Source organism: Coturnix japonica, chromosome 7 (assembly GCF_054131305.1).
Source record: "Coturnix japonica strain WE chromosome 7, WE-NBRP24, whole genome shotgun sequence".
Taxonomy (NCBI): domain Eukaryota; kingdom Metazoa; phylum Chordata; class Aves; order Galliformes; family Phasianidae; genus Coturnix; species Coturnix japonica.
In genome coordinates this window covers 13,443,865-13,463,929 of record NC_140669.1, presented here as the reverse complement: position 1 = coordinate 13,463,929, position 20,065 = coordinate 13,443,865, and the positions used below count along the sequence as shown (strand labels likewise).

The 20,065-nt window shown below is 45.1% G+C and overlaps 1 protein-coding gene and 1 long non-coding RNA gene across 4 annotated transcripts in view; one reads left to right on the top strand and one right to left on the bottom strand.

Annotated features, from left to right (window-relative positions):
• Positions 1–17,130, top strand: part of ADCY5 (adenylate cyclase 5) — a 187,554-nt gene extending 170,424 nt beyond the window's left edge. For both annotated transcript variants that reach the window (XM_015868778.3, XM_085552315.1), the window contains 9 exons: positions 3,726–3,842; positions 4,743–4,907; positions 6,670–6,845; positions 10,204–10,230; positions 11,058–11,190; positions 12,386–12,649; positions 12,995–13,199; positions 13,876–14,000; positions 14,493–17,130. In XM_015868778.3, the coding sequence (XP_015724264.2) occupies positions 3,726–3,842; positions 4,743–4,907; positions 6,670–6,845; positions 10,204–10,230; positions 11,058–11,190; positions 12,386–12,649; positions 12,995–13,199; positions 13,876–14,000; positions 14,493–14,621 (1,341 nt within the window). In that variant the 3' untranslated portion in view covers positions 14,622–17,130. The remainder of the gene's footprint in view (positions 1–3,725; positions 3,843–4,742; positions 4,908–6,669; positions 6,846–10,203; positions 10,231–11,057; positions 11,191–12,385; positions 12,650–12,994; positions 13,200–13,875; positions 14,001–14,492) is intronic.
• On the bottom strand, positions 4,901–19,586 carry LOC116653690 (uncharacterized). 2 transcript variants are annotated; one of them, XR_014947906.1, is made up of 5 exons: positions 19,457–19,586; positions 18,172–18,282; positions 17,302–17,357; positions 9,622–11,517; positions 4,901–5,743 (listed from the first exon to the last, which is right to left on the bottom strand). It is a non-coding gene; the product is annotated as an uncharacterized LOC116653690 (long non-coding RNA). The 2 variants fall into 2 exon arrangements; XR_014947905.1 differs by lacking the exon at positions 19,457–19,586 and having other exon boundaries at positions 18,172–19,370.
• Positions 19,587–20,065: the final 479 nt, after the last annotated feature.

Genomic DNA, 20,065 nt, shown 5'->3' with positions numbered 1-20,065 from the left:
TTTTACATACCAGTGGTTAATTCCACACTAAGTTGGAAAGCAGGTGTTCACCCCAGGATACCAGTGTAAGCATAACTTCTGCCTGTTTGCTGTACTGTTACATGATATGTGCAGCTCTTTTCCTTCATTCCCTATTTTGGCCTCTCCATCTCTGGCTTTGACAGTGGCCAGCAGGCTCTTTAAGGACAACTTGATCATGTTTTATTTTCTTTTGCTGTCATTATTATCTTCTACTATAAAATTCTCTATGGACTATGAGTTGATCCTGGACCTGCCAATGCAGCCAGTTTGGCTTTCCAAGTTCCTTCAGCTGCAATAAACAAGAGAGTTCTAGTTCTTCACTTTGATACTCCGTGAAGACTTGGCCACCGTGAGATGGTGTTCCTTCCCAATAGAGCCTAAGGTCATGGGAACCATGGTCCTTTCACAAATACTCCGCTGTCAGACATCTGTTTTGCTACTAACTTACCAACTCTATGTTTCTTCTTAAAATCCTTAACTCCTGGTATCCAAACTGCTGCATGAAATTTAACTTGCACGTTGCTGGGAGCACGTATGGCAAAAAGTTCAAGTTAGCCCTTACTCTCAAGAAAGAGGATTCAGAGACAGGGCCTTGGATAGGCACAGTTTGCCCTCTTGTTTCTCTCCCCCCCTGAAACTGGGCTAGGAGCTCTTTTTTATTTCATTTTTTTCTCTCTCGGGCAAAGGAAGAAGCACCTCTGAAAACTGTTCTTTTTTATAGACTAATAAATCTCAGTGTAATAAGTTACATAAATGGACTTGCAACATCAAGTTGCCTGGAGATATTGTCTTTTACTCCGGAATCATCGTAATGTACTTCAAAATGTCTCAAAGGCTTTTATTACAAATTGAAAACTCGGAACTTAAAGACTTCCTATTTCTTTGTCATCTCACAACACAGCAGCAATTATCTAAGTGGTTTTCTGTGTCCACAATGTATCTTAAGAAGATAGAGAGGAGAAATATTACCTTCCTGCCTGCGATCGGCTGTTATTGCAAAGTACAGTTTTTATTCATTGTATTTTATTTTATCTTATTTTTGTCATGCAAATTAATGGATGGCATGGATTGTTTTCAATACAGCACTAGCACTTATTGCTTTTTTCCATTAGGATTTTCACCTGGACCTCAGTGCCCTACTTTCCCCTTCTGTATTCACATTCACAGTGGGCTTGGCGGTGATGGGGTGACAGTTGGTCTGGATGATCTTAGTGATCTTTTCCAACCTTAAGGATTCTATGATTTGGTTCCTCTATGCTTTCGGAGACACTCAAGGGAGCTTACATCTTCCAGCAGTGCTTACTCATTTCTGTGCAGAATGAACTGGAATTGACTTTATCCCACTGGGGTTGTTTTTCTTCACACAGGTATTTTAAGAGAATTAACAAGCAGCCTCAAGCTTGTGTGGCAACCCAAGTGTGAATCCAGGCTGCTCAAATCACAGAGTGAGATCCGTCAGCCCAGTTTCTCAGGAGATGCATGTACACTCTTGGAGGTGCCGTTGCATTAGGCCCTCTCATGTTCTGTCCTTTGTTCAGGCTCAATTTGAGGTATTATAAGAGGATCAGAGGGTTCTGGACAGTACGAACCAGTGGGCTAACTACCAACTACCAACAATGAACAGATTTTCACTGTAACATCTTGATTGTTCTGCTTCTCTTACAAGGGACTTAATTTTGTTGTAGCTATCCACTTTTCTTTCTTTTTTGCTCTTTCTGGGAGTTGTTATACCCCTGACTTGTGGTTACTTTTACAGAAGGAACATTGCTAGAGCAGAGCTGACCTGCCAGAGCTGGGACAGGGCCCCCATTTCTCCCACAGAGGTCTTCAAGTATGACTGGTCGCTGTGACTGCCTCTGTAAAATGAGAGGTTACACATGTGCAGAGTGTTCCTGAAGGCTGTTCCTAAGGCAGAGGCCGCTCAGATGTGAGGCACAGCTGTGCTGCTGTGCTCTGCATTGCAATCCTAACCTCCTATGGCTTCTGGCATTTGTTGCCTCCTCAGGACTTTTTCCAGCTGCACTTGTTTACTGACCTAAGATCTTCCCTATTTTTCAAAGGAGAACCAAGATTAATACAAAAAAAGAAACCAAAAACAAAACCAAGCATGCTTTCATTAGACTTTAAGTGTCTTTCACTGATAGCTTTGCTTGATATCTCAGGCTTGGTTCAGAGTCAGGCATTTTTGGGGATCACTGGCAGCAGAGGCTTGAGCCGAGATTCACAGCAAAGCACTGCCAAGCTTTACTTAATGCCTGATTTGCCAAAGATTACAGAGAGAGACCACCTGAGCCCAGGGATTGTATGAGCTTTCCATGGATCTCATTCTCATCCAGTGGAAATTGGGCAGTACACCCAAGCAGACAATGGCCCTCTCCTACCTCATGGAGGAAGCTGTCACCGTGTCGGCCTCTCTTTTCTTCCTGTGAAAGTCACCAACAAATCAGCATCAGCTGCTTTGTAATTACGCTGTAGGGTCTCTGTGTGGGAAGCTATGCACTGACAAATCGTTGCATCTCTAAAGATGTAAGAGTGAAGGATAAAAGGGAAAAGCAGGACTTTTAATAGAAACATTAGTCATAGTTAAATTGCAGTGCCATGTTGCTGTGCCGCGAGCTTCTTTGTGTCTCTAAAAATACCTTCTGGTGGCTTGGTTATTCATGCAGCGTGTGGGTATGGGGAGCTGCACTATGGAAAACTTTGGCAGTCCTCAGCAGAGTCCCTGGAGCAGCAGCCCGGAGGGGACAAGCACTGCAGGGCTGGTGCTCCCCAGTCACAGCGTGATGGAGGATCTGCTGCGCCCATCTCTTGCTGCTCCAGCTCTGAGCATGCTCTGGGTTAGTGGTGCTGAGTAAAGATAGTGGGAAGAGAAAGGGGTTGTTTCAGTGTCTCCTGGACTTCTCTGGTCTTGCACTGATGCAGTGCGAGGAGGTCTGGCTGATGCTGAGGTGTGACCCCTGCAGCACAGCACAGCACAGCACTCCTTGTTAGGTTTTAACACAGACTGCTTCTTCCTAGGATGCAATGCAGCACCTGGAAACCAAGAGTGCTGCAGGTGCGTGGTTAAAAGGCAATTAGAAGGACTCTTCAAGCTTTGATAACAGCAATCTCTGGGATGGGCTGTTAGGGAAGTGCAGGGATTGCCCTTAGCAGAGGTTATTTTTAGCTCCTTCTCCATGCTGCACACAAGCCGAGGCCAGCTGGTTTCTGCAGCCAGGGTGGAACAGAGCACAGGGCTGGCCAGGGCTTTTTAGCTGCGCTGCTGAAATGGCACCGCAAAGTGCTGCAGCATTACTTCTTGCTCAAAGGGATGTAACACTTTTCTTCTTCTTTTTCCCATTTCTGCTTTTTTAAAAGCTCCAGCTCCTTGTTATTTCAATTACAGGTGACTTGTGGTTTGCTTCTCCCAGGATGAGAGCAACCCTGTGAACAGTGCTATCACAGCTCACAAACTGAGAGCAGGCAGAACATTCCCCATTGGGAAGGAATAAGCAAATTCCATCACGAGACCGTCATGTTCCTGCCTGCCTTTGTCCCAGAGCTGCCATCCCATCAGCCGCTCTCTGACCCCTGTGCAGCATCCCCACAGACACCGCGCTGAAGGATGTGGGCAGCTCAAATGCAAGTTGCAATTTGTAAAATAAGCAATGATTTCATATGTTTATTTAGTCTTCTTTTTTTCTCTCTTTTTCTCCCACATCCAGCTTTTCCCAGCACCACTCCAGACTCTTTCTAAGAAGATTGTACAGTCCAGGACCAATAGTACCTTAGTCGGAGTCTTTGCCATTATCCTGGTTTTTCTCTCTGCCTTTGTCAACATGGTATGTGCATCAATTCCCTCAGCCCACTCAGTTCTTCATGGTGTTCTTATTGGCGCACTGCAGCACCGTGACCCTTACAGCCACTGGCTTTAATGTAATCCTGCTTAATGCTCGCAGCATCTGAGGTCAGCCCCCTTTTGCTTTTCAGGCACGGAGAGGAAACGGGAGGCAGAGCGCTGCACACCGATAGCCTGTTGTGTGCTTAGCACTCAGTTGTGCCCGTGTTCTTTCCTGGTTCTGTAAAAGCTTTTGCTATGAGTCCACACAGGCTGACACGTATCCCAGCAAGAAGGGCCAGCACGAGGCCCATGTGTCATTTAACTCCCACAGCAGTGAGTGGGACTGAAGTGGCGCGTGGGCTTCGCTCTGGCCGTCTGCACAGTGCCAAGTCTTGCTCCAAGCGTAGTAATCGCTTACCAGGGGCCGTAACGACTTTGCTTTAAGTTGCACTGTTGGGACCAGGCTGGTTTTGCATCGTATGCAACCAACTTTGCTGATTTCAGGCTCGGAGGGAGACTGGCTGTTCTCTAGGACCCTGCAGGTGCCTGGTTTTTCACTTGTACAAATGACTTAAAGGCTTCATGTATTTAGAGGAACCACTTTAATGTTCTATCCCCTACACACATCCACTTCCATTTTTAAGAAAGGGAGAAAACTAGAGGTGGCCATGGGACTCAGGAGTAGCTCCAAAGACTTCCTATGACTCTGCTTTCTGTTACAGCCTCAACTGAGGCAGTGCTTACTGGTATACACAGTAAAACACAGCCTGGTGATTTAATTTTGTGCACTGCTTAATTCCTTTGCTGGAGCCATTTGCAAGGGCTTCTTTAATTGTTACAAACCGTTTGCTTTTATCTTCCTTGTCTGTGCCTTTTGCTTTAATACCATCTTTTTCTTCAGTTCATGTGCAGCACAGTGGATCTTGCCAGCTGCATGGCTGCAGAATACAACATCACCCCTGACCAGGTGGACATATGCCTTATCAGCAACCTGACTTCCAACTACAGCCTGGGCACATTGCAGGGATTCTGTGACAGTCCTTTGCCCAACTGCAACTTTCCAGAGGTACAGCTTGAAATGAATGGGCTGCATTTGTTTGATCTGAGAAGGGGGAGTAAAAGTGTGCGATAAATCTCAATGATTCAGAGGGAGGGAGGTTGCTCCTGGGTGATTTTATAGGACCAACACAAACTTGGGCGTCTGAAGTTGTTGTTGTGAGTCCATATTCATGTTTAAGTTCCCTCAGGGCTGAAGCTGGGAAGCTTTTATGATTGTTTCTAATGACAAAAAGCAAATACCTTTTCCACTGTGGTAGAATACTTTTCCAGGAAAACCACCTTTTTGCTTAGCTAGTCAAGATCTTTCTATGAGTTCTATGTCACAACCCTAAGGATTTGGGTTTTTATGTCACGGTCATCTGGGTTTTTGGGGATCTCTCAGATTTATGGCTGATTTATAACCATACAGACATCCAAGATGCTACTGATATCCCTGATTTCCTACTGAACTGGTTTCCATTTAACCCAATGGAAATACTGTCACAGTCTGATTTGGTGAGGTTTTTCACACTACCATGACATCAACTTTCAGCCCCACAAAGACCCCTGGTGTGTCCCAGAAGCAAAATCTGGCACAGTGGAGAACTGGAAACAGGCAGTGAGGAGCTCAGGACAGGGGTGTTTCTAAGCAGTGGGGAGCAGCCACTGTGCATGCAGAGGATGCTGGCACCACCTGGAGCCTCTGCTGTTTGGTGGGCTAAGGAGGGGGGAGACCCTCCCATGTGCTCTGCAGGGTAGATGTTGGATCTGGTGCCGCTGTTGCCTGTAGCTCCCAGTGTCCCTTCAGGATGTGGTGGGATCCTGCCCCTCAGCCATGAGGAACATCCATGAATTTTCTAGAAGCTGAGGAGGCAAATAACAAGCCGTTAAGTGATTTTCTTCAATTGAAATTATCAGCAATGAACTATTAATAAGTGAGCTCAGGACATCAGCATCTTTATTCTTCAAGTAAGGCTTGCTTTTAACCTTTTTCAAAAGGATGGATTGTCTCAGACCTCTGATACAGTCTGGTACACTCTGTCTGCACAGATTAGAAGCTTAAAGCCTCACAGATTTGATACGTGGAAGGTGATGAGATGGATAACATGCCTCCACTGAGCTCATTTGAAAGCACTGGCATGCTATAAACATTCAGCTGTCAGAATGGCAGAAGTTTGTACCTGGTGACTGCTAAGGCAGAGCATTGCAGAGGGCTCTGCTCCCACACAGCTGGTAGAATAAATGGTCCCAGTGTTGGTAGGAGCCTGTATCCTGCCAGTGGGCTCAGTGTGTCACATCAGTAGGGTAATACCTTGTAATTGGCCTCAAGTGGATGTGTTCAAGATGCGTAAGGTGTGAATTGCTAATACCCTTGGTTTTGTGTAATGTGCAAAGACCTGACTTCAAGGCCAGGTTTCTAGTATAAAACAGGAAATATTTCAGCATAACTTGTTGATGCTTTCTGCTAATTTAACAACCATGTCCAGGGGGATCTTGCACTGAAGCTTTAGGGTCTCCAGCTGTGAGCCTTGTGCCTCTGGAGGGTAAAACAAATAATGTCCAAAGCAGAACAACGTATTTGTCCTCAGTTCAGATTTAACATTGAAATCCCCTGCAGTGTTGGGGGCTCCCACAAGCAGAACCCAGTTTACATGTTCATTCAGCTCAACCACGTGACTCCCAATCCCTTTCTTATCCCTCTGTTCGGTTTCCTTTGTTTTCAAATTTGATTTATCCTGCTGACATTCATTTCTCTTCTGTTTTTTTCCCCCCTTTTTGTCTTTATACAGTACTTTACCTACAGTGTCTTATTGAGTCTCCTGGCCTGCTCTGTGTTCCTTCAGATCAGCTGTATTGGAAAACTGATCCTTATGTTAATCATTGAATTTATCTATGTTCTCATTGTGGAAGTGCCAGGGGTGAACCTTTTTGACAATGCAGATCTCCTGGTTACAGCTAACACCTAGTAAGTGCCTTTCACTTCTGAAATCTTCACCTCATTTCTTTCAGCCAGTGATTTCAGTGTAGCACTGGACAGGAGTGCCAAGGCCATGGTGCAAGCATGGGAAGTGCATGGTAGCAGGGCAGGCATGGCTGTGAATTGAATTAAAGGCAATCCAGCTCTTCAAAGCTGGGGATCTCAGTTCCCTTTAAGAACTCTTAAATCTGGGATTTGACTAATGAACTTCCTATTAATAACAAAACATAACTGCAGTCAGAGTGGATCTGTTATTTTTCTTGCAGAAACGGGGAGCTGCAGTTAGTCATTCTCACTTCTTCTGATAATATACTCTCAATATAGAAATGGCTTTTCTCAAAATGAAAAACATCTCCAGCAAATTTGAGGTGGATCAGGGATGTGATAATGAACCACTGCGATATTTAGACATCTGGCGTGTCACAGCCAGGCTGGAGTGGCATCATGTGGTGTTTGACATTTGGCTGCTGTTGGACATGTGTTCGCATCACCTTGGTCTCACCACGACCTCCAGCTGAGGGACATGGTCTGGTTGGGAGTAGCCAGGTGCTTTTTTGCTACAGAAGGTAGATTGTCGTCCCCAGGTCACATATTAATCATGGTTCCAATCTCCATCTAGTGACAGGGTTGTCCCTCTCCTGAAGGTCATGTCAGGGAGGTAATTGAGGCACAGTCATAAACTCATCCCCTTCCACAGCTTTGGGGTTGTGTTGTTTTGTTAACGACTTGTTTTGATTACTTCCCCTTGTGGGCAACAGTTGTGCTTGAGTGTGGGTAGAACATGAAGTCATGACTTAAATCACAGCAAAGGATATTTGGATAGGCACTGAGAAGCTCTTTAATGGTAAAGATCTGGTAAGGACTAAGATAACCAAAGAGGGAAAGTTTCCAGTGATGGTGGTTTAAAGGGCAGCTTAGGTAAATTATCAGTCAAGGATTTCAGCTGTGGTTGCTTCAGTCTTAGGACATGAGGGTGATGGAGAATACGCCTGTGGACCTATGTTGTTTTGTACGTTAAGAAGCAGCTTGTGTAATTGCTCAAATTTCTTATTATTCATTAAACCCCACAAGCTGGATGTGCCTGGTTACCGCACAAATACCTTCTGTGTTTTACCATTCCTGTGCTGCCCTTAATAATTAACAGAGGTGTGACTTTTACATCCATTGGCAGGAATCCCTTAAATTGCTTTGTTAATTCAAACAAATAAAATCATGTAGGAAACCCCCTGGAGCTTTCTGTGAGGGTACGGCAGGACGAGGTTTCCCCTCACCCCTTTTTGCAGGTGATGTGTAGTCCAGCAGTGGAAGCTATTTCACATTTTCTAACAGAATTAGAGAAACGAAAGCTTTTTCTATCCCAAATATCATTTAATTCTTGTAAGTCGAGCACTAAGTGAGATTAGAGCACTTAGAACTATAATGGGCGTCATTCCACAATCAGAAATGGCAGTAATAAAGTGGAGAAGGTTAACAGGTTTTCCCAGAGATAACTTTGTGCGGTGCTGTATTACCTCTCATTAAATTGCATTTGTTTTGTGCTAAGAGCCCCAAGCACAGCTATGCAGTGCCCCAAAGCCTGGCCGTCCCTTTGTGCATCCGGGAGTGGGAGCTCAGCGTGTGACGTGTGGTTCAGATGGACCTTATTGTCCAGCTGATAGTGAAAAAAAAAGGCAAGCATGACCTAATGCTACTTTAATTGGCTGCCAGTTGTAGCTCCATAATTACTGTCTGCTCTGCAGCTGTTGTCGGGCCATGACTAATTAGAAGTGATGCAGATGTCGCTTCACACTTCTGTGTACAACCAACCAGCGTGCAAGCAACTGAAAGGCTGACTGTAGCATGTTGGGATTTGCTCGTCCTGACTGCAGTGCCACACCAGCACAGTGACACATGAAGTACAACAGGATTCACAGAGCTACTATTTATTGTCTTAGCTTTTCATTATGCTGGAGATGAAATTAATGCGTTGGATTTAAAGATGCAGTGGGCCAATGTGAGCTCGTTTGCTGCATTCCACAGTCTGCGTTACTGCTGAGGATTTTAGAGCAAGCTTAACACCCACAGTGAGCTGCAGGCCCAGCACAGAGGGTCAGATCTGCCACAGCCTGGTCATAAGACTGAGAGATAATGAGAGCAGGCAGTCAGCCCTGAGCAGGCAGTGATGTAGGGGAGCTGAGGAACCATACTATGTGCAGCAGGCAGCTCCAACTGCATCCATCCTGCAGTGTAGGAGCTGGCCCAAGGCTGGGTCCCCAGCTGGACATGACCTGGGCTTCATTGTGTGGTCAGTGCTGGAGCCGGCCAAGGGAAAATATCTGTGCAAGGCAGCACGGGTTGCAGAATCCGTGTCAGAAGGAATGGCATGCTCAGAGCTGCAGCAAATAGCTCTAACAAACAAGGTTAGAGAGTAGCTGTGCTTTTCGTTTTTAATGTTATGCCCCATTTGGCTCCCTCGGTGTTTTCAGTTCTGATCATTCCCAGCTCTGACTGTGCAGCGTGATGAGCGAGCTGCACACTGACACACCTGGACAAATGTGAGATGCTCAGCTAAAGCTGGATCCCACTAGCAGCCTGCCAGACTCTTAAGTGCATCAACGTCCCTACAGTCAGGACGAGCAAATCCAGTGCTTCCTTGCTTTCTATATAAACAGTGTTTTAAAAGATACATATCCTGGTTCTCAGCCACCTAATACTCCACCCACACTTAAGAAACCAGCAGCATTAAGCAAGCAATCAGTCAGGAACTCAGCCAGCTGCTACCTACCAGAAAGCTCTTTTCCATCCTTTGGTTGCAAGAAAAGCTCGCCCTCCATCTTCAGCAGCTCTGCTTCACAGGAGCCCTTTGCACGCCACATGCAGTGAGCAGTAGCAGCGACCTGCATCGGGCTTTTCTTGGTGCAGTACATGGAGCTGAGCACAGCACAGGAGATGAGCACCTTGCAGAAGTGAGTAGCGATAGGGGTAAAGGGGCTCGGCATGTCCCTGTGTTACAGTGCATGGAGAGGAAGGTAGCTCTCTCATGAGCCCTTCCCCCAAAGCTTCTTTGTATCCGTTTTTAATGCCTGACCTAATGAAGCAGTGACAGATGCACACGCGTCTGCTAAATATCCCACACTGACATCAAAATCCCAAACGATTCAATGACTCTGAAGGCTCCTTAGATGTTTGAACCACGTTAACGATCACAACCACCTTTCTTCTCCCCTGGTCTTTCTGTTGCTGGCTGCATTCAAAGGGCTACAGCCCCGCTCAGCGGCAGCGGTGCCGCACCACAGAGGGTCTGTTGCATTAAGTGCAGAGGGGCGGGTGCTCCACTAACCATGTCTGTATGTTTTGTTTCTTCCAGCATGTCAACAAATTCAACGTTACCATGGTGAGTCGCTTTGGCATTACGTATCTGTACGGGTTTTGTCAGTAGGCATTTTCTGTTCCCGAGGCACAGTATCGGCACCATTGAACTCTGAGCAGTGCCTGCTACTTGGATGTGCACTGCTGTGTGCTGGGGCAATGCAGTACAGGTGCCCTGACTGCACTGAGGTTGTATCTCAGCTGATGCTCCCTGAGCACCCTCTTCCCTGTGAGAACTTGTTCCTTTATGGAGCACCTCACAGATCATTCCTGGAGTTACAAACTGAAGCTTTTATCAAAACATTCTCATGCTGTCTAACGTATTCAAACCATTTTTATTTGCTGGCTCGCCAGAAGGGTTGGGAATGTACCCTAATGTTCTTTTCAGCTATCAGCGCTTCTATAAAACAGCGGCATTTAGGAGTTGCTAAGTGGGGGAGCAATAAGTGTAGAACAGCTCCAGGCTGCAAGTTGGGGAAGGCAGTGCAAGAGACACAGTAAATGCAGCCTAAAGAGCTGCCAGCATTTGGTTTTGCCAAGTGTAGCAGTGGCTGAGCTCATATGGCTGCTCTCTTACAAGTGACTTTGAGGTCGATGTTAACCCTTGTTAGGAAGTTGGATTGCAGTTCTGATTTCAAGGTTCAGCTTTAGAAACGAGCACCTGTAGTCCGAAGTCCTGAGGTTTTTTTTCAGGCATTGCTTTCCTTTGAGCAAGGTGGGCTTCAAGGGGAAGGAAAAATGCCATTTCTTCAGAGCTTGGTTAGCCCTAAAGTGAGAACTGGGGTGTGTGGGCTGAGCTGCGTCCCTTCACACTGAGAATAACCTGGCAATCCTGCTCTTTGTTGGCCACAGCTCTCCAGCAATGACACGAGTTGCACTGAAGATCGTTACCCCTGTCATCATTACGGTCTTTGTCCTGGCACTGTACTTGCATGCCCAGCAAGTGGAATCCACTGCAAGGCTTGACTTCCTCTGGAAACTCCAGGTTAGTGGGTACCGCTGTGTTGGAGGAATACCGAGAGCTGGAGTCTTTGGGGTTGGCTGGAATAAAACTGCTGAGTTATTCACAAGTTTCAGAGCGTTATAAAATGGTTTTGAATTTTAGCTGAATCTGCCATATAACTGGGCACACTGGTAATGTTCCTTTCTTCTTCTGTACTTTGCATTCTGGGTACTTCTCATCCTGGTCATTCACTTTATCCCTCTGTTTCCCTGTAATTGCACTCGGGATGGTCCCTGCCATAGAAGATCATAGATCTGAAGATGTAGATTAACAAATTCGGGCACCTGAGCATGTCACTGTTGCAGAAACCTGTAATGAAACAACAATTGTAAATATAAGCAGCTCTTACCACTGATTTGTTTCCCATAGTTCAGCTTTTGTGTTCAGGGATGTGAAAGATTCACAGCTGGATTTTGATTCCCTGTCTTAAGCAGTGGGAGTGGCTCAGTATCCAGGCTCCGTTCATTAGCCACTAGGCAGCAGTGTTGGGTAACCAACATGCTACATACAGTGCCTTGCTTTGCTCCCATCCCTGAGTTCATTGCTAATGTTTTTACTGTGTGCCCATGAGTGACAGCAGGGTGTCCTGTGTGATTCTTACACAAGCAGAACACATCTCAGCTCTGCCCATGGCTCACAGCTGGAGGAACACAGGTCTTCTATAGAACTATTAGAACTTCTAAGAACTATTGCATCCTTCTGGAAGTTCTGGCTCCAGCTGAATGTTAACCTCAAATCCACATCTGTTAGAGCAGAAACAAAGCAGCCCATTCTCCTCATGGTCCCCTCTGCCCACATGTTCCCTTTCTGCCACCAGAGCCAAGGGCTTTACAGGCTGGTGAAAACTCTTCTTCAGCCCATCAGTCCAACCTGTTTCAAGGGCTCCACTGTAACTGCATGTTACGACCATCACAGCACCCCATAAACCTTGTGGAAAAGGAAGGGCCATGGTACTCAGCTAGGCAAAAAGCCCTTTGGCTTTTAGAAAGACACACACGCACAGACAGCCTTCCACTACAAAACGGGATCCTGCATCGCTCTGTCTCTGCCCTCCTTTGCCGTTCCCCCCTTCCTTCTATTCCTGTCCTCCCTGCAAGCTCGTGCTCAGCTTTTTTTTTTTTCCTTCAGAGCAGTAACCTAAAGATATAAGCATGTCACTCTCACCCTTCTCAACTAGGCCACTGAAGAGAAAGAAGAGATGGAGGAGCTGCAGGCCTATAACAGACGCCTCCTCCACAACATTTTGCCGAAGGATGTGGCAGCCCATTTCTTGGCTCAGGAGCGGCGCAATGATGAACTGTACTACCAGTCCTGTGAGTGCGTGGCTGTCATGTTCGCCTCCATCAGCAACTTCTCCGAGTTTTACGTGGAGCTGGAGGCCAACAATGAGGGGGTGGAGTGTCTGAGGCTGCTCAATGAGATCATCGCCGATTTTGATGAAGTAAGTCACGGAAAATTTGTGCTGCTAAAGAAAACTGAGAGATGAGTTCATTTGTTTGGGCTTTACTGAGCTTATGAAGGAAGGGGGCTTGTCGAATCCTCACGTCACATTTCGTTTCTCCTCACTCCAAAAGTCTTTTAGTTCTTCTTTCAGGTGAAAATCCCTCTCCTTCCCTCATCCATCCTCAGAATGATTAATCCCCTTTCCTTCTGTCATTTGAGTAATGGAGACTCTGTCTGGCACTTTGTAGTGCTCGTAGCAGGGCAGGGCATTTGGCAAGGACATGGCAGCATGTATGCATGTGACAAGCTCATTCAGTTCCTTTGCAATTCTCTCGTGTCACAGATAATAAGTGAAGACCAATTTCGGCAGCTGGAGAAGATCAAAACAATTGGCAGTACATATATGGCTGCGTCAGGCCTCAACGACTCCACTTACGACAAGGAAGGGAAGACGCATATCAAAGCTCTGGCTGATTTTGCCATGAGGCTAATGGACCAAATGAAATACATTAATGAACATTCATTCAACAACTTCCAGATGAAGATAGGTAATGTCGCTGTGTTTATGGGATTAAGTATCGGTAGCTGTCATTCTCAGCAGGGATCTTACAGAGAGAAAGCAACATAGACATTACCTTAGCTATGCGGGGACACTGATTGTTCTGTACCCAGTGACAGGAAAATAACAGTCTGCCTGCTTTGGCCTCTCTGAAATGTCAGAGCAGTGCAGTTAAGGCTGAGATGTTATTACCGAGGCTCCCTGGAGAACCAGGAGTGATCGAGCAACAGAGCTCTGTGCACAGAATCAGTTATCACAGCACGGTCACACGTGGTGGTTCTGCTTGGGCTCGTTGCACCTGCCATGTGCTTTTCTGCCCACGCTCCCTGTGGTGCCAGGCTCCACCATTCAACAGCTGGTATTGGACATTGGAATAAAAAGAGACAGGATAGGAGATTAAAGAGTGAGGACGTCAAGCGTGGAGTTTACTCAGGAGGCTTTCAGGATGCCACAGTGCCCATCTTGCAGCTGCCCAGCGTCACAGTAGCTGTGTACAGATGTCCAGTTAACTTGGCAGTGGGATGGCAAATAACCCTTATCCCATGGTCTGGCACTGGAAAGTAGCTGAGGATCGAGCAGCTGATCAAAGAAGCCAGCTTTTCTTTACAATGTCTTACCCTGTCTGAAAAATAATCATACGTGATGCATTCCTCCCCTACTTCTAGGCCTCAATATTGGTCCTGTGGTCGCTGGGGTGATCGGGGCACGTAAGCCCCAGTATGACATATGGGGAAACACAGTGAATGTAGCCAGCCGAATGGACAGCACAGGGGTGCCCGACAGGATTCAGGTAAGGCGCTCACTGGAAATCTCATTTCTACCACCTGTGTCACTTATGCCCACACTGACAGATTGTTGTTCCCTAGGAAGAAACTGAAGAGATGTAAAAAATAATTACAGTAACTGATGTAAAATCCGAGGGGGAAAGCCACGCTGTCTCTTTCCAACTAAGCTGTCAGATAACTGGATCAGTGTTTATCCAGCACCCTTTAAACTGTCCCACAGGACAGTCCCCAAACAATTCTCGCTCACAACACAGCAACACTGCAGCAATAGGAAGGCTCCAACTCATGTACCTGCACGGCTTCTGTAGCTGCTCAGTTTCTAAAGGCTGTGTTTCTTCTGCAACTTTTGGTACCAAATCTCTCAGTGACTGATATGAGAGTCAACTTAGAAACAAAATGATCCGGCTTTAACATTACCTGTTGATCACCCCAAAAGCAAACAAACAGACTGTGTGAAAAGCATGACAGGCACACATTAACTCTCGTTTATTCCTCAGGTAACCACAGACATGTACCAGGTTTTAGCAGCCAACAACTATCAGCTGGAATACCGAGGGGTCATTAAGGTCAAAGGCAAAGGAGAAATGACCACCTACTTCCTAAATGAAGGGCCTCCAATTAGTTAGCACTAACTGCAGCATCGCTCAAAGATGGAATCTGCATTGCAGAAGATTGTGAAGAATCACCTTTTGGCAGCGCATCTAAAATGTAAAGCGGTTGCAGTTTCACACAGAGACTCTTAGAGCTGGTATCAGCAAACTCTTTGGCCACCTGTCCCCAAAGGCAACGGAGAGAAACCACCTGGGATTTGCTCCTGGCTGAATGCTAAACCGACCAAAGATGTGTACTACAGCATTCACAGATGAGATGTGAATTTGGAGTTTTTACAAAGGCTGCTACTGCAGGATGATCTAAGAAGCTATTTAAATATTTATTGACGCAACACAACATATACTTGGTTGAAGGAATGTATGATTCACTACAAAGCATTGTTTTGGAATGGATTTGCACTCCCATAACGTTTCCATCCCATACTGCCAGCTATTTGAAGTGTACCACTGTGCTTTTATTAGCTGTTTTGAATGGGCTTTCAAAATTGACACCCACTGTCGCAGCACACAAAAAGGCCTTTTAGAATGGCGTCGTCGATGTTTTAGTGCGAAAAGACGTTTCAGCCCCGGCCTTCTTTTCTCCCTTCTTTTACATGGCTCAGTGACTGCTCTTCTGAGCAGGGCTGGCACATCCTACGCTGGGGAAGACTGAAATCAAGCAAGAAGGTTCTACAGACGTATTTATTAAGAAGTCTTCTGTGCTCATCCTTGGTATCTATCAGTTTACATGGGAAAGACTAAATGTAAACAAGAGACACGTGGTGGGAGAGAACTCCCCTGAAATCTGTTGTGGGTTGGTTCTTTTCTTTTTGTTGTTGTTATTTTTTCGGTTGGGTTTTTGTTTTGTTTTTGTTTTTTTTTATTTTATTTTGTAATATTGAAAACATGGAGATCTAACAAATACCAAATTCTATATTTTGTAAATGATATATAAATGAGAAGGCAGGCTGTCTGCACCAAGGTGTGGTGGGAGGTGTAAATAACCTGTTAGACTTCGGTGTAATTTGTTGTGCATAATACTCTGACCACAGACTTGGCAGTTTTCAGATTATCACTATACAGTCCAACAACAGCAGGTGAGGTTCCGGGCTGAATCAGATGCATTTTAAAAGGAAAATCCAGAAAAATCTGCAATCCAACTCAGAAGAGGGAAAAAAAAAACAAAACAAAACAAACCCAACAAGGCACACAATGCAGCGTTCACACAGAGGGTGGCATCTTAACAAATGGAAACAGGACTGACTTGATGAGCTTTAGCTAATGAGACGGTATCTGTCAAGCACGGTAAAAAGCTCTGAGCAAACCTTCTAATTAACTGTAATGGGAGCTCTCATGAGGAAAAAAAAAAAAGAAATCTGAACTTCTATTTGAAAAAAAGCATTTTTCAGAGATGGATGAATAGGATCTGATGCTATGAGAGATGTCTGATATTGTAACTGCCATTTGACATTGCGAAGAACGATGTACTGCAGCATAGAGCTGACTTTCCTGTAGTAAGCACTTATTTAAACTGTCACATATTTTCCATTTTCAGGAGTTATTTAGCTGATCTTCAAAAAGAGGCTTTGATGGCAAATGTGTGTATGAGACGAGTGACCTTAAAATACAGTGCCGTTGATATTGTGTCCGACATCTTTATCACTTAGCGGGGGTTTATGAATAGTTCACTGTTACCATTTATGTACCTTTTCTAGCTACGAAAGAAAAAATCCCTTGATATTTTATTAAAGAAAAGATAAGATTTTAAAAAGTTCTATTTTTTATATTCTATGAGGGGCGAGTTTTGATATTGAATTTGGCTAGCGCTAAAAGTGGCTCCAATCTTTTGACGTTTAATAAAGTTCTTTTCCACTCTTCTCAGGGCAGAATTATTGTAGTACTAACAGCTTCATGGTTGCACTGTGGTGGTAATTTATTTTTTTCCTACTTGACAACAAGAATAAGTAAAAATCCATGGGTCTTTCTTAATTAAGTTGCCATATTGCTAAGCATAACCCTAGCATTAAGCCATTTAAGTGCGAAGCTTAAATGGCACTGCCCCCTTCCTTCCCCTTCCACTAGGAAACATCTCTGAAAAGTATAGTATATTGACTTCTGTAAAACTGCCAAGTCTGCCCTTGTACTATACTTTTGCTCCTTGACATCCCTCCTGGTTCACAGAATACTTACGTTGCATCACACCATCACGCATTTCTTTCCCCCTTTCACCTTCCACCCCCTTGATCCCCTCACTCAGCTCCATTACCTCCGTGCCATACACTCATTTTTAGGTTTGCTTTCTGCTTTACAAACGTCTGCAGTCTTCTTAACTTTTGATTCATCTTACGAGGTCGTGTTGTCAATGAAATATCAAGTCCCCAGTATCTCTAGCTGTGATTGTTGACAGTGTGTCATGATCATTTCAAGGGGTATTCACACACTCTTTACTCTGGATCTTGCAAAAATGGATACAGTTATGATTTCCCATGGAAATTGAAATCTATTTAAGTAATTTAACTATATTAAACACTGTTTCACTGGTAAAGCGTGTCTGTTTTATTTTAGATGCAGCTGGCTAGTGATGAGATCAGATGACACAGAGCAGCAGTCAGCTCTCAGCTACCAAGGGATGATGGGGCCACAGCAGTACTGCACAGTACCCACTTACTGATATCCCTACTCCCCTCTAGTGCAGGGATGCTGTGTACACACTTACCTTGAGCCATCAGTCCTGGGATAGCTGACACATCTGCAGAGCAGCACTATGAATATCTGATAAAAGAAAAAAAAAAAAGTGTATTTTAAGTAGATCACAGTTTCTGAAGCATTCCCCAGATAGCTCTGTATTCGTCCTCACTAAGACACCTTAAAGGAGGCAGCCGCTTGGACAATGCAGCCCTTGCTAGTTCTGCATTAAGTGGAAGGGCTGAAGTTCTTAAAAGACAGGCTTAAAAACCAGCCCTCAGGAAGGTGCTGGGGAGTTGCTTCATACTTTGTGTGTCTCCCTGCATAATCATAAAGCAGCATCTCAGAACATTACCTGACATAAGCCACTTTTGGGGCTAGCTGGACAAGGGTATTTTAAAGTGAGGGAAACCGGTCTTGTCCCCCTCCTTTAAGTTGGGGATTGCCGCCATCTGTTTTCCCTCAGTGCATCGTTTTCCATCCAAAAACCATTTAAACCATTTTGATGAATGCTGGCTGCACTATGCCTGCCCGTGCAGAATGAAATGGTACCTGTAGGGGGCAGTGGGTTCATTACAGGTGTCCTGCACTGCCAGCACACCTGGACCCCATCTGTGTACATTACATTACTAGGGAATAGCCTGCAGCCAAAAACACTGCCTAGAGGGAAATATCTGCTGCTTGTTGACCTTCCTGACTGCCCCTGAAGATAGTCAATTCTAGTTTGAACTTATGGGGGGAAGGGGAGCCTTCAAAATTGTCTTCAGACATCTGCCAGCTAACTCAAAAGCAATGTTCCAATTGAGGGGAGGCAGAGAGCTGGCTTGGGATGCAGCTTGACTGGATCAACATAGCTGACAAAGCTAAACCAATCCAAAACAAATGAAAAGCAAAAACTCACCTCAGGCTCCATTCTCTTGACCCCCTGTCACAAGCTTTTCAATGGGAGGAGCTGGAGCACTTTAATGCAATGAAGGCAGCAGCATTGGGCAGTCAGCAGGCAGGTGGTTTGCTGTAAGAAGCAGAGGTTTGCTGTTATTCTCCCATACCTGAGCACCTCTCTGTCCCCATTTTGCTCTGGAGGGATGCACAGCAGGATGGGGAGGCCGTGTGCTTCACATCAGGCCTGTCTTGCCCGAGATCAGCATAGACAGAGAAAGCTGCACCGCCAGCAGCGGGCCCCAGATCCTTCTGAGCACAGTTTCAGATCCAAACACCTATTGCCATCTACTGGAAACAAATGTGCAGCCTCAGCTGGGCAGCACAGGCACACTATCTCTCATCAAGTGTTCCTTAGTCTTTCAGTAAAGAAATGATTGATATATTGAAGAATCCATACTGAATGTTAAGTAACCACAATGTCTGCAAAGGAAACCATTTTCCATCATCTTATAGATCTCTGCTAGCTTTGAAATATCAAAAAAATCAGTCCAAGTAACACACAAACATATTCCATGATAGAAAGCTGCCTTCTTTCTGCATCTCCTCGCTAGATACATTCCTTAGACGATAATCTGTGTGTATAATTTGGGCCCAACTACTGAAAGTAAGAGAGTAGACCAGCAAGAAAAACTCAGACACTAAAGAAAAGCACACAAGGAAAAATGAATTAAATTTCCAGAAGCTCAAATGGGGCACTGGGGTAATCAGACCTCATGCGCTGTGAAAATCAGCCAAGCGTTGGGTGATTCTTTACTTCAAGTGAACTCGGATCGTGATGCTTTGTCACAAACAGAATGACAGTGAGGCTGCTGGATGTGCCCATTCCAACCTTAGAAAGGACAAACTCCACACATGCAGCACAACGTGGGCTCTGCTTCTGCTCGATGCCACAGAACAGCCATGCAGCAATGAATGGCTGGCACAACTCAAACCAAAGCAAATCATGCTGCTGCAGAGAGCATTCATCCTTCATTAATCCATCCTCACAAGTCCAACTCTGATGTCTGCAGTTACCAGCAGGGAAGCACCTACTGCTTCTCCAGAAGTGCTGGGTTGTTGCAAGCAGACAGGAAGCCCTGGGAATTACCAGCCAACTTTCACCTCTAAGCTGCTCTCGCTTATCTTGCATTTCATCTTACACAACATTTCAGCACGCCCTGACATTACAGCCAAGCTAAAGCAATATCCTCAAAAGCCACGTTTTTAGCACATAGTAATACCAGGTGATGAAAAGTCAGACTTACCGAACATGCACCAATGAATTTTCCTTGAGAATTTTTTTTTTTTTAATCAGTGCCATAAAAATAAGCGAACAAAAACCCAATGGTCCTGTGTTCCATAACAGTTGCATTCATTCACTACACCCGCTAATCATCTGCTACTTTAATGACAGCAGAACTGGAACAGAATTATGTCACCGCATGCTGTAGCAAAGGAAGTTTTCATTCCTTAAGGAAGGTGCTTTAGAAAGAGCAGAAGAGGTCACTGAGAAAACAAGCAAGTCTAACTGCTGACTTATAAACCAAATATAAAATTTTGCTGACTGCCAAATATAAAAGCAATCCAACTGATCATAGAAATCACAGAAACTGATGGTGGTACAACACTGCTGCCACTGTATTTTGTAAATGCTTCATGTCCTGTCAGTAACTGTTTATCTCAGGTTTCAGCTCATCATTCCCCCATTTGTTAAAGTATATGAAAAGAACAATAGTTCAACAAGCACAAGTTATTCCAACTCACCCACTAGTCCGTTTCCTTTCAGCCTCTCCACAGTTCAGATGAAGTGCACCGAAGTCCTAGGTTAAGTGGCAGAATTCTTCAGACCATTCCTGAAACAGACCCCTGTCCAC